The sequence below is a fragment of the Sciurus vulgaris genome (assembly GCF_902686455.1).
Source record: "Sciurus vulgaris genome assembly, chromosome: 4".
Taxonomy (NCBI): domain Eukaryota; kingdom Metazoa; phylum Chordata; class Mammalia; order Rodentia; family Sciuridae; genus Sciurus; species Sciurus vulgaris.
The window spans coordinates 178,504,305-178,527,340 of record NC_136464.1 but is presented as its reverse complement, the minus strand read 5'-3'; the positions used below and the strand labels follow the sequence as shown (position 1 = coordinate 178,527,340).

The 23,036-nt window shown below is 38.9% G+C and overlaps 2 protein-coding genes across 2 annotated transcripts in view; both read left to right on the top strand.

The window, feature by feature from the left end:
• Positions 1-23,036, top strand: part of METTL21C (methyltransferase 21C, AARS1 lysine) — a 133,261-nt gene that overhangs the window by 21,188 nt on the left and 89,037 nt on the right. The window lies entirely within an intron of this gene.
• On the top strand, positions 783-22,843 carry CCDC168 (coiled-coil domain containing 168; the record flags this gene model as incomplete). The annotated part of the gene is made up of 4 exons (XM_079136264.1): positions 783-2,685; positions 4,198-4,332; positions 4,822-6,073; positions 7,688-22,843. 4 exons carry the CDS (start codon positions 783-785, stop codon positions 22,491-22,493), a joined length of 18,096 nt encoding a protein of 6,031 aa, XP_078992390.1. The 3' UTR covers positions 22,494-22,843.

Here is a 23,036-nt window from a genome sequence, read left to right as displayed (position 1 = left end):
AAGCCAAAGATGTAGATAGGAGCCAACATTGTTTCGAAGCCCCATGTTTTGTTGAGGCACAAGATTCAATCAGGGGCTTAGAGTTTGATGAATATTTACATGAGGCCCAATATTCTGTTTGGTTTGAAGATTCTAACAATATTAAAAATTTGATCAAGGAGCAAGAAAGTGTTTTTAAGAATGCTGAATTTCTAGTTTTAACATTCAATCCAAAGTCAATTGCTGCATGTATGTCACAACTAAAGCTGGGAAAGCCAGAAGGCCAGCAACAGATTGCCTTATCAGAATTAAACCAGTGTTCTGTGTGTAGCTCAGTGCTCCTTCCACCTACTGTTAAAGGGCAGAAAAACAGAAGAAAAGCACCAAATAGTAAAAGCAAACTCAGTCTTAAAGTTCCATCTCTAAAAGCAAAGAAAAAACCTTCATACCTATCAAAAAGCATAATATATCACACTTCAAAAAACAGGAATGAGTTAGAATGTGAGAGTAACACTGTTAAGAAAAAATTACATCAAAGGAAAGATATATCAGATACAACTTTGCATCCTATTTCTGTCTTCAGGCTTAGTACTCATCACATTAAGAAGTATTTCAGAACAAACCTAGTGACAGACATGCCACACATACTAAAATGTAGATATTTTCTGCAAAAGCAAAATAAGTCACTAGATACAGAGAAAATCAATTTTGCAGTTTCTATTAAGAGAGAAAATTCAGGCATCATTGAAAATGTAAAGCTGTATGACAGAGAAAATACTGGACTAAAAAATATTACACCGAAAATGTTACCTCAGCTAGAACCATATTTCATAGTGAACCCTGATGAAGTAGAAGCATCTTGTTCATTATTAGAAGCAAACCAGAAAAGTACAGAGTCTCCTAAAGACCTTAAGCAAACACTTGACCCACAAATTCCAAAGCATGATATGCCTTTAGAAGAAATGATTTCAGAACCTGTGCAGAAACTTATTTCATCTCCTAAGATGAAATCAAACAGAGGTATGAAAGTACAGGAGGATCTACCAAGTAAGAAGTCCCATCTACCACTTTCAAATGGAGAGGAGTTTGCAGCTAGTACACCAAACATGCAGAGGTGTTTTCCAGAGGAAAATACACAGCAACAAAAAGATTTTCTGAAAATTTGTCTAGAATTGTCAGATGTCAATTTACTCATTTCCCTAGGAACCAAAAAGCATATAAGTGGTGAAGACTCAGAAGGCATAAAAAGCCCTTTAAGTACAGAAAGTGTCAATCTGAAGCAAAAGAAACCACTAAGACTTAATATTTCAGAATATGGTAACCTGAGTGAAAGTGAGGAACTGGAATGCAACACTGTAAGCTTTATAAAAAATATGCGTCAAGATGAAAGGATATCTGATGCATTTGATAATGCCACTTACACTACCATTCCTGAGCCACCCAATATGGAAATGCATGGCAGATTAAAAGCCAAGACAGATAAATCAGCAGTAGTAATAAGGGGAAGTCATTCAGCATCGAAACAAGAGAAGTTGCCAGGTGCTAAGAGAGCACAGAAGACAAAATACATTGATCAAAACTCTGTGTTTAAAAAACCACAACAATATGACAGTGAACAAGAGGAACAAGAGGAACAAGAAGCAGTTCCACAGCTGACCCCAGATTTCAGGTTCAGCGTACATCTGAAACAAAAGCCCCAATATGTCAAATTTGAAATGGAAGAGATCTGTTCAGGAAGTAGAAAAGTGCAAAATAAAGAACAAGGAATACCATCACAGATTCTTTCTGAACAAACTGTTCTGGGGCCTAGTTCATGCCCCATGATGGATCCATTTCAAATTGAGAAACTGAAGCAAAACACAGACAGACCTTCAGGTAAAGAAAATGCAATGGATCCTATGAATCTGATCATTCCAGAGAACTTGCCAGTTGGTGAATATTTAATTGAAACAATGGAGTGTGGGGTCACCTTTGGTGGAAACCCCAGAAAGACATTGGATGATCATATTACAGAAGAGGAGGAAGACTTAAAAACATATTTACCTGCAGTTGCCATGAGGGCTTTTCAAATCAGAAAAATACTGTCAGAAACAAAAAATGTATTCAATGCCAAACATGCAATTATGAAAGTAAAGAAGCCAGTAATTTCATTGAAGTTTTGTACCAAAAGACATGATGCTCCAAGCCATAGGAAAAAATTGCGAGATGGTTTTGAAGTCATAATTAAGAATATGCTGCAAGATAAAATTTTGGCAGACGTACTCCTGGACGTCTGCCCTCACGTGTCTATTTTGCCTAATGGTAGAATGTATAGCATACTAAATGAAGAGAAAATAAGTCATATCGGTCTTGTACAAGAGAAATCCTACATCAATAAGGAAAATGAATCTCAAAACACACTAGAAGCTAACTTGCAAGATGAAGTGAATGAGGCCAGAGAAGCTCTACCAAAGACAGTCCCTCATCCTCATCCAGTGGAGGAGAGAAAAGCAGAGAAAGAAATGCATCATCCAGTCCCATTTACCGAAACCATGAAGGAATCTGTTGAGTTCCTTAGAATGGCTTCACCTCACACCGAAAATGTAAAGAGAAGTCTAGCAACACAGACAGACTTCCAGTGCACAGCAGGATTGGAGATGTCTACTCCAATAGGGAAATCACTAATGGGAGTCCCTTTCAATCAAACAAAAGAAAATAATGTTCCAAGTATTGGTAGTGATACAAGGGAAATGGGTTACCATTTTGCAGAGGAAAAGGCAGAATTACCAAAAAATTTACAAGAAACTTCCCCAGAACCTTTTAATTGTTACATGCCTGTGTTATCTTGCTCTAAACAGAAGAAAAACAGAGTAAAATTTGCAAATATAACAAATACAGTGAAACTCAAATATATAAAAATGAAGATAATGAAACCACCAGTCTCACAAATTTCCAGTATCACATGCCATAGAGATAAATTGAACTTTAAAACCCAGGTTAAAAAGATGAACCGAGTTAAAGAATTGGAACCCGAATGTCTAAACACCCTCTATTCTCTTGTATGCAGCACGTTGCTGGGAAATTTCTCTCATGCTCACGTAAAGCAAGGAGAACCAGCAAGTAAAAAGTATGTTGATGTCTTTGCTAAAAGTGGTTTAGTATCTGAGGGAGAGGACAATTTCCAAGAGGAAGAGGAACAAAAAGCTTTCCTAGAAGCAACTCCACAATATGGCCAACACCTGAGGTCTGACACATGTCAAATAAAGAAAACCCACCTTGAGGAATCAGACCTACCACTGATCTGTTTAACACAGGAGCTGCCTATTATTGGGCAAGATGTGCAGCAGAAAACAGGCTTCCCACAAACTACTTTGGAGGCTAGTTTCAAAATGGATACCACAGAAACTGAACTATGGAAAACCAGCCAAACACAAAATGACTTAGAAGTTCCTATGGGTCCTGATATTCCACTTCCCCAAGCAGGGAGCTCATCACACAGTGAATTTAAGAACACAGTGATGAAATGTGATTTGTCATCTGGTAGAAACCCTAAAAAGGAACTAGATTCATATTTTATGGAAAAAAAATCAGAGGTGCCTATGGATGAGCAAGTGACATTCCTGCAGTCTTCTGATTCCATTACAGTACCCTTTGTTTCTAAATATAAAAGGCAGAAAAAAATATTAAGATTAGCATGGAGGCAAACACCAGAGAGTCACAGACTTAGAACTGTGAGGGAAATAAAACCATCAATTTTACATATGCTTAGTGGCAGGTATGGCAAGGAACTGCAGAGCAATATTAAAATGAAGATGAAAGGTCCACAGCAAAGGGAAAGTGCAGCAGATGCATTTTGGGACATCATTCACTCCAACATCAAAACGAGGAGAAGTTTAAATGTGGCAAGAATAAAAACACAAACAATAACAAGTTTTGGTTATATGCAGTCAATGCAAGAGAAATCCCCAAAGGGAAGAAAAGTATATTGCCTAGATTCTACTTATGTGAATAGTTTCTCTAACAGGCTAAAATGTGGAAAGGAGAGGGAAGGGGAACCTGAAGCTTTACAGATTCCAGAGAATGGACATGGCTTCATATTCAGTGCATATCAGAAGAGAGATCATGGCCTTGTTGAATTTGGTGAGAAACCACATCAACCAGGAAGTACAAATATGCAGGTACAACCAGAGACACATCTTACACTAACTCTCTGGCGTTCTACTTCATGCCCTGCACTAGATCAGTTTCAGTCTGAAAAGCTGGAGAATTATGCTAGGTTTTCACCTCCAAGAACTAGGGATGCAAAGGTTGTTTCTGCAAGAAAAGATTTTGGAGTCCCATCTGATGTACGCTATCACAAGGAACAGGCTGATGGTAATGAAAATAAAGGAACAGTGGCTTTTCATTTCTGCACACCAGCTTTATCTACATCTGCAAGGAAGAGAAACTTCAAACAATTTTCAGAAAATAAAATTTTAGTGAATCCCAAATATGGAACTAGGAAGGCAAAGAAATTACCAGTTTCACACATGCTCAATATCAAGGGTGGTGCTAGTCCAAACTGTAGGAAAAAATCAGTATGGAACTTAAACAAAATGAAAGAGATGTATCAAAATAAAAAAGTGGCAGATAAAATGTACTCTTCAGTGATTATTACATCTGATATTAATATGTACAACAAAATAGAAACCAAAAAAGGCACAAGAGAAAAAAGACTCAGTTCTACAAAAGTAAAGCAAGGGAATGTTACTTCAGATGACATCAAAGAAACCAAACTTCAAGATCAAGAGAAAGAAAAAAGTAAACAGGAAGCATTATTAAAAGTGATTCCACAATACAGCCAACATTTCATATTCTGTTCAGACCAGAGGAAGGATCATGACCATTATAAATCAAAAAACCAAGGAAGCAGGAAAATTCTCCTTGTTACAGAACAAGATGTCCCACAGCAGACTCAACCTGCAGATCTAGGGCAAGGACAGAAGCCAAAGAAAGACCTCCAGATGCAAAATGGCACGATATGTACAACAAGTTTAAAGATTCCTTTTCTAAAATCAGAGGAATCATCAACTGGTGAAGTTTTAATTGGTACAGAAAAATATGGCATCCCAAATGATGGGAAGTATATGGGGGAACCACACAGCTGGGGCGAAGAGGAAAAAGTAGGGTTTAAATGTGATCGACAGGCAACTGTACTAGAGTCTTCCAGTGTCTCCACAACTAATCTACCTAAATCTAGAAGGCAGAGAAAGACACTGACATCCAGAGCCTTAAAAAGAAAAATGAGTCCCACGTGGATGATTATGAAGGCAAGAAAAACTCCAATTTCGAAGATATTTAATATTCCACAGGGTGGTTGTCAGAAAAATCTGTCTCCAAAGGCCCTGATAACACAGATAGTTGAAATTTTACCATGTTGCAGCGTCATACCTGCTGGTTTTCATGTGGTCATACCAGAAGATCCAATAGCAGAGAAAAAGAAAAGATCAGCACAAGAATTACCAGCAGTGATTCTGGAGTGTTTGGATTCTTCCACACTTGTTTTATCTGCATCTAAAGGAGAGAAAAACAAGTTAATGAAAAAGAGACATAAAATGAGTCCAAAATGCATCACTTTGAAGGCAAAGAAGACACTGCTTTCCCAGACATTTAATATTACAGGACGTCACACACCAAGCCATCGAAGGCAATTCAACTCTGAAACTACAATGAAACAAGGTAAACCAGTGGCAGATGTATTCTTAAATACCATTTGCTCTCTCATGCCTGTGCTGCCTGTCATAAAAGTGTGTGACAAAATGGAAAAGACTGATAGGCTGGGGAAAACAAGGTGTAGCGGCAGGCTGCAACAGCAAGAGCAGTCAGCACTTGAAGAGGGAGACTGGTGTGCACATTCAGGTGGTGTTGGCTTGAGCCCTGATGGCACTAAGGGTACAAAAGTCCAAGGTGGAGGGACAGCCCTGCTGGTGTCCCAGCACTTCAGCTTCAGTACTCACGGAATAAAGACGACTAACTTGGTGAAATCAGATCTAGAACTGAAGACTTCAGCAAGCAACAAAATCCCAGACATCCTTTCTACACCTCCAAAACTGCAGCAGCAAACAGTTGCTGCACAGTGTGGATTAAATTCTGTTTCAAATTCTTTTCCATTTGAGAAGCTACCAAAACAAACAAAATCACAAAAAGACTTAAAAGAAATATGGAGTGGAAAGATTTCATCTCCAATGGCAGAAAAACCAGTTAGTGAATTTTTAATTGATACAACAGATAGTCATGTCCTATTTGAAAGAGGCCCTGGGAAGGAATTTGCTAGTCTTACTCCAGAGGGAAAGGCATGTTTGCAAAAGGATTTACAAGATAGACCTCTAGGGCCTCTTGATTTTTCCATGCCTACTTCATCTGAATTTAAATGGCAAAGAAATGCAATACAAACTGCTAAGTGTGTAACTGGGAAAACACAGATGCCTTTAATTTTTGAGAGAAGTAATATCACTAGATATTGTGCCCTTAATCATAGAAAGAAAAGGAAATTCATCTTGAAAAACATGACCAAAGAAACATGTCAAGATATATCAAATAAATTCACAAATACCTTTTTTCCCACACTTGTTTCACCCGGCATCAAAATGCATAAAAAAGGTGAATCAGCAAGAAGCCCGTTAAGAAAAACAAGCAATGTTACACAATTAAAGCAATATGAACTGAAAAGATTGTATACATACCCCTCAAATAAATGGACTATGTCAAGCAACACATTAGAAGCAAGGTGGCAAAATGAAGAAGAAAGAAAGGGCAAAGAAGTGTTAGTTGATGCAGGTCCACAATTCCTGAAGAGTGCAGAAAAGAGAAAAGGTCAAAATCTGCTTATTCCAGAGCAAGATGTACAGAAACAAACAATGGTTTCAGAAAATACATTGGAGTCTATTTGTTCTCCTCTAATGACTTCATTTCAAATTAAAAATCTACAGGACTTTACACCACAAAAGAACATACTACATAAAATAGGTGAAAAGTTTCCATGTCCAAAATCAGAGAAGGTAATATTTGATGACCTTTTAATTGATGAAATAGAATATAATACAACATCTGATGGGACTCCTATAATGATGCTGGATACTCACAGTGTAGTTTCCCTGCCCTGTGAGGCAGGAGAAGAAAATAAAAATGCACAAAAAGTGAAAAAACGCACCATTGATCAAAATATCCTAGCTACCAACCCAGGGAACTTAGCATTTGACAATCCATGTGATAAAAATTCTTTAAAGAAACTGGGTAGTCATATTGTCAAGAAAGATGATGAGGTGCAAAGAGATTTACTAACAGTGGGAATGCTGTCTTTACTTGGTGCCAGAAAGCAGAGAAATGTATTGAAATTTCCAGAAAGTCAATCTCTCATGAGTCCCAAACGTGTAACTATGAAGGCAAAGAAGGCTGTTTGTTCACAGATGCTGAACGTCACCAAGCATGGCAGTCTGTACCATAGGGGAAAAGAGGAATGCAATGTAAAATCTATGTTAAAAGACAACCAACAAAATAAAAGTAGAGTTCACACATTTTTGTTTCCTTTACCTGTCTTAACTGGTACCAAAGTAGGTAGTGAAGTACATAGGAGTTCAAAACCTGAGAGGGACGAACCAAGAGTAAAAATATACCATCATATTCTTCCAGAATTAGAAAAGTTGCCACACGAAGACACACAAAAAGTCAGTTTGACTGGTATGCAAAACAGACTTAACGATGCAGTGAAAATGAATGTGCAACACACAGGGGTACGGGAGAATATCCAAGACGTGCCATCAGGGTCTGTTCCACACTACAGCCAACACTTGAGCTTTGGTGCATATCAAATGGAACCCCTTGCCTCTCACAAATCAGAGACTGATCCGAAGAGGTCAGAAGGCAGAAGGACTCAGAATTTGTCCCATATAGCACAAGAAACACACCTTCAAGAAACTATTTTGGAGCCCGTTTCTGAACACATGATTAATTTTCAAGTTGAAACAATGAAAATAAGTCCTCATATGCAGAAAGAAGCAAAAATTATGGTAGGTCTGAAGACTTCATCCCCAAGTGCAGAGGAATTGGAGATCATTTCAACAGTGAGTAATATGCCCTGGGATGGAAATCCTAGAAGGAAATGGGATCGTCCAGTTTTGGGGGAAAAGACTTGCAATCACAAGGACTTCTTAAGAACATCTTTAAAACCTTTAGATCTCTCCAGCCATGTATCCTCTGAATCTAAAAGTGAGAACTACACATTAGATTTTCTAAGGAAAAAAAGTATAATGAGTCCCAAGCATATAACTCTGAAGGCAAAAAAACCACTAATTTCAAAATTGCTTAATATCTCAAGGTATCATATGGGAGGCCATAGAAAGAAAAAGCAGCACAACATGAAGCACAAGATGAGAGATGTGCAGTGCTGCACTAGTGTCACAGAAGTATTACTGGAGGCCTCTCAAGGTACTAAGAGTCCTCCATCCAAATTAATGATTGATAAGCTCTCATTGGATACAACTATGAGGGGCATTCAGTTCAACAGAACATTTCAAAGAACTCTGGTGGATCATATTACAGAGGAAAAGGCAGAGTTAGGAAAAAACATAACCAAAACTTTGTTGGGGCCTTCTGATTTTTTCATGCCTGGTTTCCTTGACTGTAAAAGCCAGGCAAGCATGGTAAAGTTTTCAGAAAATGAAACTATATTGAATCCCAGGTGTGTGACCACAAAGGAAGAGAAGCCACCAGTTTCACAGATACCTAAAATCAATAGATACTTTGAGACAAAACATAGCAAGAAATTTAAATCTAATTTAAGAACCAGAATGAAAACAATGTGGCAAGGTAACAGTGTGACTGGCTCATTTTCAAATGCCATTTGCTTCACACCAAATATCTCTGACATTAAAAAGCAAAATAAGTTAAAAATGGAGGCAGTGTCAAGGTTTAGTCATACACAGCTAACACAGCAGTTGCCAGCTGGAGGCATATCATTGTATTCCAGTTCCACTGACAAGAGCAGTTCTTCCAGCTTTTTAAGGGAAGCAAAACTGCATGATGGAGAATATGGGAAAGAGAAAAGAGAACCTCCAGTGAAAACCAGTTCATTCTACATAAAAAGTTTAATAGTAAATGAACGTCCCATAAAGGTACCTGATCCTGGCAAATCAGAAGTCATTCTTCTAGGAGAATCATTTTTCCCTAAAAAACAGATATATGAAGAGGATCCAGGAAAAAATGTCAAAGTAGAAAATACTAAAAATGTGCAGGCAAGTTACAGAGTTGGACCATCCAAGATGGAGAAACCACCTATTTTTGCAGAATTAGACAAAACAAAAGGTAATGCTGTATTTAGTCGAAAGGGACTTGATCAAAAGGGAATTGACCAATCTGTTCTAAAAGAAAAAGCACCATACCATTTGACTGGCATCATGGATTCTGTTGGCAGGCATTTAACTGTGTCAGAAGAAATTGAAAGACAGACTGATAATCTAAACATAGTTAGCACATCAGTTCCTAAAGGTATATTTTCAAAGGTAAAGCGATCAGCAGTTTCACAACCACTTAATGATGCAGGTCATGCTGCTGTAGGCATTCCTAAGAAAAAGAAGCAGAACTTTGAAGCCCAAAAGATAAAAGTAGAGAGACAAAAAGCTATATTAAGTACTGAAATGAAATCTGTACATGCCTCTATGCCAATGCTATGCTGTATGAAAATGGAACAATCACCTAGTACCTGGGGTACACATGAGAAATCTTCTGAAAAGGGAAAGTCCCCTCACAAAGCAGAAGTTAGGGAGAAAGAGGAGTATGGACAACAGATTTTGTCTAGAACAGCTCCACAGGATATCCAGCCATTTGAGTTTGGAGCAGATCAAATGAGAGAGCCTAATCCTTTAAGCTCAGAAGCACCTTTAATTGATACAGTGTGCCCTGAGAAGATCGTTCCTCAGAAAACAGAAATTTATTTAATAGATCAAGAAGCAAAGATAAAACCTGTGGAGTTGTTTAGTCCAGAGTCTGTTTCTTTCTCTAACATAAATCCTCCTCAAACTGAAAACCAGAAGAAAGAATTCCAGACTGCAAATGGTGAAACACTAACAAATCCCAAGGCTTTTTCCCTGCAAAAGAAACAACAAGAGCCCCAGGAAAAATCTGGGGAGAAAGAGGAGTATGGACAACAGATTTTGTCTAGAACAGCTCCACAGGATATCCAGCCATTTAAGTTTGGAGCAGATCAATTGAAAGAGCCTGATCCTTTAAGCTCAGAAGCACCTTTAATCGATACAGTGTGCCCTGAGAAGATCGTTCCTCAGAAAACAATTTATTTAATAGATCAAGAAGCAAAGATAAAACCTGTAGAATTGTTTAATCCAGAGTCTGTTTCTTTTTCTAACATAAATCCTCAAATTGAAACGCAGAAGAAAGAATTCCAGACTACCGATGGTGAGACACTAACAAATCCTGAAACCTTTGCCCTGCAAGAGAGACAGCAAGAGCCCTGTATCTCAGGAGATACCTGGAGTTCTCCATATGCCTACATACCCATGTACCCTGAAATTGTAAGACACAAAAGTAAGGTGGAAATAGCAGATGTGGAAAATACTAGGCATACCAAACAGGTAAAACTGAAGGCAAAGAGAACACGAGTTTCCTGGCTGCTTGGATGTAGTTCTAGGAACAATAAAAAGGAGCTAGTAGGGAACATTCTGCAGGAGAAAGCATTCCGATTGAGTAAAACTGCAACCAGCCTAGTTCAGAAAGCTAGTTTTGACTCTCGATTCCCTGTGTCTTGCCTTAAAAAACCTACAGAAATAAAAATGCAGAAGGACAAGTTAAAGGAGAGGATAAGTACTTTTTCACAGCCAATGCCAGAGAAACCACTAAATGACCAGCAGATGTCTTTGTCAGAATGCATTGGAAAACCAGAAAAGAATGTTAGAGAAGGACAGATCCACCAACGCATTTTAGTAGACATGCCCCAACAGTCCCTACGGTCACAACAAATGAAAGAGCAGCCTCCTGTCAAATTAGACTATTTGGAAAGAAAGGTGTGTCCTGATCCCATTTCACAGAAAGATGAAACCGATTACATTGGACTTGACCATGACAAATTGAAAGTTGATTTGGAAAAAGAAATACACCCTGTTATATTTTCACAGAAGAGAGAAATTAGTGGTAGTAGGCTCAGCACACCAAGAATTAGAACAGATACAGAACTTGATTTCCTCATTGCACAAGGAGTGAGACAAAGACTTGCAGATGTTGCCAGACATTCAATTTTAGTTCCACTGGGAAGAGAAAGATCAAAGAAAATGAATATTTCATTAAGTTCAAAAGGACAGAATATATTTACTTATAAAAAGCCAGAATCGCCGAAACAAGAAAGTATTTTCCCGATAGACATGAATTCTGTCTCTTGCCCCATCAGGGAACCTCTTCATTTAGAAAACACAGGACAGGTAGCTAAGGAAGATGTGTATATTAACAGAAAAAATATTTCTCCTCTATTGGGAAGAAAAGAATTAAAGGAAACGGATAACTTAATAGTGTGCAAAGGACAGAATTTTCTAAAGCTAAAGAATCCACCCAAAATTCATGCAGCACAAAGAAGACACATGAAAGCAAGTCACACGCCTGAAAGTATTTTGGGTTCTGCATCTTGCCCCAGTAAGGAGCCTGTTCCTTTAAAAGAGGCAGTAAATACAAGGAAAGAAAATGGTAGACTCTCTAGTAGTTCCAGTGTAAATCGATGGGGAAAAGAGCAAACAGAATTAACTGATACTCTATTAAAATTAAATAGGCAGAAAGTGGACTTTTCAAAAAAATTGCGGGCAAGGCAACTGAATACTTGCAACCAGAACAAAGAAAAGATTCTAGAATCCATTTTCGCTTGCACATTACATCATCTTCATATTGAAAATGCAAAGAAACAAACCTCAGCAAAAGCAATACTACCGTCAGAAGTTTTGAACTCAATGGTAGAAAAAGCATCAAATGAAGTTAGTATTCTGGAAGATCACCCTCCATGTACAGAAGGAATTAATATGCCTATTACAGGAACAGAAGAACATCTACAAGACAGTATATGCAAGGTTTTTCCAACATCTGTTACTCACTCTCTGATGGATACATATCAGTTTACTTTGCTACAGATAAAGAGAGCATTGAAGGCAATAAATAATCCATGCTACCACACTTTGATTACAGAAAGGAAACAGCAAAAGAAAAAAAGTATGTATAAGGCTCTTCCACAGTCTGCATCTGAAAATGGTATTCCAATGCTAGATACTGTAAATACCATACATTGTGACTCTTCAACTTCACAGATGAGGAAAACATTAAAGCAAATGGATGTTACAGATGGATATACTCAAAAAAGGAAAAAAGAATCAAAACCACAGCACCTATCAATTTTCTATAAGGACTTGGAGGAGTGTATATTTTATCCTCAGAAGTATCCCTGTCTCTGGCCACATTCAGTTCCTCCAACAAAACAGGGATTAGCAGAAATGGGTAGTGTGTTACGCAGGATAGAAGAACTAAACCTGTTTTCTACAGATCAACCAGGCACTGTATATGAGTATGAACTGGAACAGAGTGTGCCCCCAGTTACTCCAAGGCACATGAGAAAACAAGACATAATGTCTATACAACCATGCAGTGAAGATAAAAAACACATGACTTGTTTATTTTCAAAAGAAAAGCAATCATCATATGGGGCACAGGTAATGGAGTCAATATCAAATGGAAGTTCATCCAAACTAAGAGTCGGAACAAAAGTACAATCACATAAGGTAAATCCAGAGGAGGGGTATCTACCCAGAATACTTTTACATTCCCTTTCTGTATGTATGTCTGTTCTACATGAAAGTGAAAGACAGAAGGATAGCCTAAAACAAGGCATTATGAAAGACATAATATGCCCCAAAATAAAAGCTCTAGAGATGAGTGCTACTGACTCTGATAACCAAAGCAACAGAGTGGAACAGCAGCAGAATGTAAAGGAGAAAACAGTAAGTACAAGACTCAGAAAGGGTGATCTAGGTTCAGATGTGAGAAAAACAGATCAGCCCATCCTTTCTTTACCTCACTTCAAATTGGATAAAGAAAAAATTGATGGGGTTATCTCAAATGTGAAAAGAAGAAAACAACATATATCACAGGAAGAAGATAGAGTGAAAGCAGTGGAAATGGAAGAAATAATGAACCCTTACTTTACGTTGAAGGCAGAGAAATCACTGTCACATATATTCAATAGAAAGGACTCACCACTGTTGAAAATTATAAAACCAGAAAGCAAGGTACAAGAAGATAAAGGTAAATTAGATGTGAAACTGAGGCTCTCTTGTGCTTCCTTGCCATCTCTATCACATCCTAATTTAAATTCAAGGATAAAAGTAAGAAAAGATAAATCGGGAATACTAAAGAGCTGCCTTCCACCACTAAAGCCCCAGGCATCTTTAAATATCAGAAGAACCTCATATTCAGAGTCAACTAGTAGACATCACTTAAATAACATAATGGAATCAAAATGTTTACTACAGAAGAAAAAAGGAGGTAGAAAAAATATAGTAGATGTGAAAGATATAATTGGCCTTATATGTATCATTCTGAAGGGGAAGAATTCACCTTTTAAACACTTCATGTATAGGAAGGAATTACAGTGGTACAACAAAGAACAAAAGAAATATATGCAGGAGGATAAAAAAAATCAAGATGTAGTTCAGAATGAATTCTGGGATTCCATTCCTCCACCTCACCCAGAATGGGATCCTACAATAAAAGATGTATACATGCAAGGAATAATAAGGTTCTGTCTTCCATTATTGACACTTCAGGAATTGTCAGATGGAATGGGAATATATAAGGAGCCAATTGATGATATTTTAAGCAGCATAAAAAGAGCAAAATGTATGAAAAATATATATCCTACCTCCAACAGTGTAAAAGATGCTGTAGTGCTTACAATGCAGAAAGAAGAGGAAAGTGTAAATATGGAAAAATTAATACTTTTGAAAGAAAGAAAATCATTGGCAATTTCGCAACAAATTCAGTTAGGCATCAAAGAGCAAGAGAAAAAGCTACAACAAATTAAAGGTGAATCAAATGTGATTTTGACCAGTACTAATACTTGCATACCTTCTCCTTCTCATTTAAAATTGGATACAAGGATAGGAAAAACTGCCTGCATAACTGAGGTGAGAAGATATTTTCTTCCCGAACTATCGTACCAGAAATCATCAGATACAGTGAGAAAACCAAGTAAAGATTCCACTGAGGGTAATATCACAAGTGGTACACAAAAAGTAAAAGAATATATGGCACAGAAAGAAGAGGGTGAAGTAAAAATAGTAGCTGAGAAAGACATGTTGTATCCAAAAGCTAAAGGTCTGGAAGGAAATGGAGCACTTTCACAGGACCTACCATCGAGTCCTAAAGAGCAAGGGAAGACAGATCCAGGGGACAAAGTCAGCTGCTTTGTTGCAGCAAGTAAAGCCCAAGACAAATGGGATCGAGAAGGTAAACGTCAAGGGGAAGTGAATCAAAAGAGTAGAAAGCAAGGAAAAATAGACCAGGAAAGTGAAAGTGAGCAGGAAATAGTTCTGCATGTATGTATGCCTTCTGAACCTTCTCTGGCTCATCATAATGCAGGAAAAGAAGATACACAGGAAATAACAAGAACTGCTATTTCACCATTACAGGACCATGAATTATTTGATAGAAGGAAAATGATACATACAAAATCAATTGGGGAGGAGAAATCACATGTTGTAAAACCTGTACAAAAATACAAGATCCAGAAAGAGATGGAGAGAAGAAACACAGTAAACGTGAAACACAGAATACATGCTGAGGATGTGACTTTCAAGGCAAAACCATTAAAACTTCTACATGAACCCACTATCACTGGCCATGGTAGCCCAAAAACTAGAGAACAGGCAAACATAAATAAAAAATTGGGATGTGTGCAGGAAAGAAAACATGAACTACATGAAGTACTTCCTTTACCTCACTGTAAATCAAACAAAGGAGTAGAAATCATGGAACAAAAACAAGAAGTAGCAAGGTCCTTTCTTCTACCTTCACACCACATGGAATCGTCAGATGTAGGAAAATTGAATTCTGTAGTGTCACCTTTGAAAGACATCTCCAGTGATTCAAAAAGAACAGAATGCCTGACACACAAAGAAGAGGATAAAGAAAATGTTTTAAAGAAAAGCATAGTGCATCCCAAGCACAAAGCTGTGAAGACAAAGGAATCACTCATGGACAATATGCTAAAAACAAAGAAACTGCAAGTGAACATCACACAGCAAAAGAAACAGAGACAGGAAGGAAATGAGGATACAGATGTGCTTCTCAAAACAACTTATTCTTTTATCACTTCTTCACCTCTCTTTGAATTAGACACAATGAAAGATGATGATGAACCAGGAAAAATAAAAAGCTACATACCACATCCTGTGCTGCAGGAATCATTGCCTTCATGTCAAACAACACTTAGAGAGTCCATTGCTAGCTGTGCAAAGAGAAAATACTATGCAAAGCAAAGAAAACAGTGTTTATCACAGAAAGAAGGCAGAGTACAACCGTCAGCCACTAGGAGCTTGATACGCCCCAGTGGCTCCACTTTCAAGGCAAAGACCTCAGCACATCCTCATGTATTCAGTGTCTATGAGCGCAGTGCTCTGCATAACAGACAGGAACCACAGGGGGGCACCAGAGAAAAAGAAGGACTGAAGCAAGAAAAAACAAGAGATCTTAATGTGGTTCTGACAGAAATATGCCCTGTACCTTCTCCATCTCACCACAGCGTCTCTCCTTCACAAGTAAAGCTTCCCAAGTTATCAGTTGCAGGGAGACTTGGACTCGCTGATTCACAGGAAGGTGCTGGCTCACATAATACAACATCGGGGGCAAAGGAACGTGTGCCATGTGGGGAGGTAAGGGATAGAGTGGAAATAAGAGGTACAGAAAGTAGCATACTCCCCAACCAAAGAAGTTTGAGAACAGAGGCATCCCCACATCCACATCTGTATAATAGAAAGAAACTACCTTTGAATAGTAAAAAAGAAAGGAAAGAAGAACAGGAGGGCAAAAGAGAACCAGGAGTGGTTCTGAGGAAAAGATCCTTACTATCTCCATCTTACTTGGAGTGGGATACTAGAATGAATAGGCAGGAAAGAACCCTGGGAAGAACACAATTCTCTTTCCCACCATTAAAGATTCAAGATGCATCAGATTCAGATAAAAAAGCATGTACTGAGTCATTGGATAGTTACATGTTAAGTAACATTAAAGAACCAGTACATTCCATTGCAAAGCAAGAAGAAAAAGATAGACTCAAAAAAGACATAAAAGACATCAAGATCCCCAAATATATGGATCTGAAGGTACAGAAATCATCACTTTCATATTCACTCAATACTAAAGAACTGCCATGGAAAATCAAGGAACAAAAAGAAAAAATGCAGGAATATAAAAGTAAACTATTTATGGATCTGTCAAATAGAATTACAAAATCGTCTCTCTCACTTATGCAGTTCAAGGAACCAAGTACAGGGAGACTAGCATGTCCAGAAACAATTGATGGAAAACTTTCAAATGAGGTAGAAGAATTAAAAGAACACATGCTACAGAAAGAGAATATCATAGTGGATCCCAAGGATACTTGTTTAAAGACAAAGAAATCATGTATTTTACATACACAATTAGGTGACCTTCAGTGGAAATCTGGAAAACAAGAGGAAAAGATTCTAGAAGGTAAAAGTGAGGTAGATATGATGCTGACTGAGACTTCTGCTAAATCTCCTCCACTTTTGCCTGATGTGAATACCAGGATTGAGGAAGAAAGTATACCAGTGTCAGCAAGATCCTCTTTTTCCATAGTAAACTTCCAGGAATCATTGCATTCTGAAGGAGGCATATGTATAAAGCCAATTACTGGTGATATTTTAATCTGTCTACCAAAAGGAAAACAGCATGTCCAACAGAATGAGGAAGAGGATGGAGTACAGATAATAAAGGTCGTATTCCCCAAACATCAAGAAAGGAAGGTGCAGGAATGTCCAGAGGAACCTTCTGCTACATTACCATCTCTGCCTCACCACAAGTTGGATACAAAAACAAAACTAGATGATGAACTGCTAAGACTTCCAGGGTCTGCTTTGCCAAAAGTATCAAGTGTAGGGAAAACAGTACCGACAGGGTCAGTTGGTGGTGATATCATGAAAGATGTTGAATATGAAAAACAGCATATGTCTCAGAAAGAAAAGATAGATAGAGGGAAAATAGTAGGTAGGCAAAACACAGATATATCTTTGAATGCAAAGAAGTCACCTTCTTCCTATAAGCTCCATAGAACAGAACTGCATATGACTATGAGTGGACACAAAGGGAAAGAACATGAAGGTCCAGGGGAACCACAAGGGATAGTCACGAGAAAAATTTATGCTTTCAACTCTTCTCCACCCAACCTTAAACTGGATAAAGATACACAAGTAGATGAAGAGAAACTTGGAAATAGAACGTCTGTGCTTCCACTAATGTGTTCAGCATTATCAGATGCAGAGAAAATAGCAGGTACAAAGGCAATGAGTGGTGATGTAAGGAAAAGAAAGCAACAGATGTCATGGAAAGAAGAAAGGTATGAGCTGAAAACAGTAGATATGAAGATTGGGGTGCACTGCAAAGAGGCAAGGCTTTCACCAATTCCACATATCCTTAATATGAAGGAATTTGTTCTGAATATGAAGGTGCTGGAGAAAAAAGTGCACGAAGGAAAAGATGAATCGTGTGTGGTTTTGACAAGGACTTTTTTTTCCATACCATCAGCACCTCTCCTTTATCTGGATTCGGGGAACAAGGCAGGGAAAGACTCAGCAGGGATGTCAGGATCCTCTTGTTCACAGCAAGATGCCCAGGAGCTATTAGATGCCCAGAAAAGAGCAATCAGAGGATCAGTTGAAGGTGATAGTAAAAATGCTGTTAAGCAAGCAGAACAGCATGCGCCCCAGAAAAAGGCAGAGCAACAGTGGGCCTCAGACTTCATGGTCAGTGCCCAGCAAAGGAATGACTCGCCACAGGCCAAATCAGAAAGAGATTTAATTTCCAAAGATGAGAACATTTATTTCACAAGATTTGGTACAACACAAAATGGGAAAAGAGTGGAATTGCACTTCACAGGGCAAAAGACTCAGCCAGAAAGATTCAGAGAACCTTTTGGTATGTTTTATTCCTACCGCACAATGGATGCAATTAAAACTGGAAATCTGAAGAGGGAAACTGAAATAACATACAACTTAAATCAGAAATTAAGTCCTGGGGTTTCAGCTTCACTGCCGGGGGCAACAACCAAGGAAATATGTATCAAATTTGACACCCCTATAGGTTCAGAAGGAATTTCTGTTCCAGAGAGAGATGCCCATCAAGAAATTTCATCAGAAGTATCTCTAGGATATGTGGATTCATGTAAATTTGATATGCCAGAGAAAGATGTACAAAGTAACAATAAAATAAGCAAAATATTTTCTCCCAAAGTGTTAGCACCACAGACAAAGCAATCACTTGAAAAAGTAAATTGCACCAAATCAGATACCTCTCAAAATGTAGAACAAGTTATTATGGAAAAACAAGCAGTGCCCTTGTCTGAGAGTGAACAAGAGAACGGCCCAAATTCTGTGCTTTCTCTTAAGTCTCCAATTCAGAATGGAAAGCACAAGACACCCTTGGAAATAGATGTGGTCAAGAAAACTACAGCTGACTCCAGCCTACAGGTATTACCGGCAATACACATGGATATTACAGAGTTTAATACCATAACAGGAAAAGAAAGTCAGGCATTACTGGTTTCAGAACAAGAGGAATGTGTTCTAGAATTGCATTCAGAGTCCCTTAACCCACTCTGTACTTTTCAAATTCAATCTGGACTTCTGGTGGAAGAAGATGAAACTAACACAACTACCACTGTACATCTGGAACGGAAGTTAGAGATGGCCGGTAACATTACTGTGAATCAGGAAGAAGAGAAATTGGAAATACACCCACAGAGACCTATACATCTAGAAGAGAACAAGATGGAAATGCACAAGAATAATTCTGGTAGTCTGGAGAAGGAGGACACAGGATCATTCTCAAGCAGTCCTGCAAGGCTTCATTATTTACCTCCAAGAACAGAGGAGTCTCATAGCAAGACTCGGGTAATCACACGTAAGGAGAACATCTGCCCCATCAAGCAAAAGCACAAAGAGGAACTAGAGTTGGCTAGGGTAAAACAAAACATTCAAGTACAAAAACCCCTTCAACAAAACATTCTGGATTCACTTTATGCCTATATTCCTCTTTCTTTCAAAGACCAGAAAGGCAAATTGACAAGAGCAGATCTGGAAAGAAAACTGAGCCCCAGACACTTAACTATGAAAGTATCAAATCACCCAATTTCACAGATTCTTGGTTCCATAGGACATAGTACTCCAAGCAATAGGATGAAATTACAATATGAGTTTAACAAACCAGAAAGTAAATTTTCTTGGGGCAAACCTGCCCCAGAAATACTTATCAGAAGTATCTGTGCTTCCATGATGAGGCCACCACAAAGTGTAGAAACTATAAAATCTAGGACAAACCGAGACCGGGAAAAGAGAGTCTGTCTTTCTAAATTTCGGGGGCAATCACCAAATGCTGGTGAAATTCTCAAGAGGGACACCTCAACAATTGTAAAAAAGGAACGAAATTTTAAAGGCCCAGTTCCCCAGAAGTCTCAACCCTTTGCACCGCACGAACGACAAATGCAGAAGCGTTGTCGTGTGAAATCAGAAGCAAGCCTCAGGAGGAAAACAAGTGGGAAAACAGAAGTAGGTAAGAAAGCAAGTAAGAAAACCCCACAGAGAGAAAGAAGGATCATTCCAGGGCATGATGTCCTAAGGGTCATTAAAAGGCCTGACTCACGTAGGATTGAGCAAGAAGAAAAGATACCAGAACGCATCCTGAGACCTACGAAGCGCTCATCTGTGCTTAACGCTCCAAAGGAAATTGTGGAGGCTCACATGAGAAGGACCGTAAGTGTGACTGAACCAGCTCTATTGGAGGAAGAACCACAGCGTGAGACTCCTCTTGAAGCCAGGGAGTGTCCCTTACTCCCTAAGCAAAGGGATCAGGGTGAACTGGCCTGGGACACCACCTCCCAAGAGGTCCAGCAGCAAGTGGCTGTTCCAGGAACTGTGCCCACACCACTGCAAGTGAGAAGCGATGAGACCGAAACACCTTCAGGTGCTACAAGTGCAGAAAGTTTATTTTTTATTTATGAAGCAATTAAAGCTGCCCTTGACTCCCAAGTAAAAAGTATGATCCAAGACAAAGTTTCATATGAGAAACTGGAAAGATCGCAGGCCTGGAAGCCTGAGGACCTGGCTTCCCCCACACCTTTCCCAGAGAGTCCGGGTACATCATCAACCGCAGTGTGTTCCGATCTGCAGCACAAACCCCTTTTAAGATATTATAATCCTGAAGATAAAAATAAACTGTCCAATCATTTGGGGTCAAAAGCACTTGAAATAAAACTGAGTCTGATGCCAGAGTTGGCAAAAAAATCCTTACAAATGTTTGACTTTTGTCCCACCGAGGCTATTTCTGAAGATAATAGCTGGAGGCTCTACCCAGGGCATAAAAAGATGAGTTTTATGTCTCCAGAAGGGGTGGATAGTATACAGCTTAACTTAAATCACAATTACCAAGAAGATTCACCTCCTCTCAGCTGTATGAAGACATTGCTGGTTAATGTTTCAAGCAGCGGCAGCAAGGATTTCATTTCAAAGTTAAACAGTATGAATAACCTAGAAAATGAGATGTCTTCAGTGATCTTGACTGGTGAGATGCCACTGCCTCATATTCTCCAGAAGTACTCAGTCAAAGGAAAAGACAAGCTTGTCATGCACTTTTCTATGAAAATATTGGAAATACAAATGAAAGCCCTTCCCAGAGTTGTAAGAGAATCTTGTGCAGTAGCCACTGCCCAGGATAGAACAAAACCTTTATCTAACTGCATTCATTCTGTCAAAGTTCCAAAGCGTAAAAACAGAATTTTCTTACTCTTTGAAGAAAAATCCCTTCATCAGATCGATCTTGATCTACAATACAAATACCTTCGCTTTCTGCTGGGGCTTTCTGATGAAAGTATGTTCCCCAAGCCAAATGCTCTACCCAGACACATTCTTAAGCTGAACCCCACTTCAGTTTGTAACAAAGTAGATGATGGTAGAGAAAGCCATTCTCTTTCCTTTGACACAGAACTGTTAGAACAGCATATTTCTTTCAAAAAGCAAAACCCCCACAAAAACTCATTATTCTTCAGAAAGTTCTTGGAGCCAACCTACACGTGTACCTTTGATCTCAGTCTACCCAGTAGGGAGCAGGAAGATACTAGAGCTGTTTCAGAGCTCAAATCTGACATAACTCCAGAAAAAGATGAACAATACAGTATGTGGTTTCAAGAAACAAATACATATAAGCCTTTTGATTTAAGGATGCAGGAAAATGCTGCTGGCTTAGTTAACTCACGATCTACTCAGACTTCTGAAGATTGTATTGATACTCAGATAAATGCTAAGAGTCCAGCTAACTTGGACAGGTGCTCCTTCCCAGAGACATGCGAGAGTCAGGAATGTATGTTTTTAGAAACCAACTCTTACTTAAGTCAGGAGTCACAAAACATTCTCTTGGAATTACAGAAAGGCATTCCTTTGAAAAATTTTTCCAAGATGAAAGAAGTCACAACTTACTTGCAGCAATTTTGCAAGGAAGATTCGGGCTCCCACCACGTCAGAGCCTGTAGGAGACATACCTTGCTCATGAAACCGCCTTCCTCTGAAAAGCACAGAAACAGGAAATACAGGTCATCTTCCAAAATGCAGCCTCCTGACTGGTGGTGTCACCGTTCAGTTAACAGTCTGGACAGTCAGTCTCTGTCTCCTTCCATCTCACTCAGAGAAGAGCAGCTTTCATGGACTTCAGGGAGCAGGACAGGATACTCTGTAGCTTCCCTAACTGAGTCAAATATGGAAGTACATCTTACAAATGCCCAATGCAAGTCTCACATGTACCTGGAAAGCAAAGAAAGAAAGAAGGCCAAATTTGATTTATTCAGAAAGAACAGCGTTCATGGGGACAGTAACCACATTCATACACGTAGCAAAGAGATACACACAAGAAAGAGGAAAGTGTGTGATTGTGACTCAGGAGGATCAAATTATTCCCCAAGTAAACATAGGTCATCATCAAAAACTCATCACATGGGTGCTGACTTCCATTCTGACAAAAAACAAGACCAGCCCTTTTTTTATGCCTGTGTACCAGCTGATTCCCTGGAGATTATACCCAAAACCATTCGCTGGACTATTCCACAAAAAACCTTAAGGAAGGGAAACTTCAGAATTCCGCTGGTGGTAAACACTTCAAGTCCTTGGAATATATGGAGTTCATCTAAAAAGTTATTGGGGTCACTCTCAGGGTCATTTAGTACTGTTCATCAGAGTTGATGTCATCACATCTAGATTCCTCTGGATTGGAACTCTGGTCACTTTGATGGTACTCTGTGACAAATAAAGTAATAGAATATCAAATGGTGTCCTCAGGAAGTGTCTTCTTAGCTGATGGGCTTTATCTCCACAGTAGATCTGTACATGTGTTCTGGCACGCCAGGATGGAAGAGCCAGTGACTTTGGGTTCAGTCCTACCGTGCACAAGCTCTACTTTTAGTTGATGTTGCTGCCTCACAATCCTAAGAGGAGTGGCCCACAGCCTCAAAGACCTTTCACCCTACACCTCTGAGTGGAGGGCAAGTGGGAGGAATTGTAGCCCACACGTGAGATGGAGACTGTTTATAGAGTGAGGATTCCAGTGTTCAGTGCCACAAAATAGGGAACAAGTATTGAGTTGTGAGCACCGAGTTTGACAACCAGATTGAATATCCTAATACTTATTATTTTCTAGAGAACTCTAGGTGTGTATGTGAGTGTGTGCATGCACACACACACACACCCACAATAGTATGATAGACTTGTATGCACCTATTTACTGGA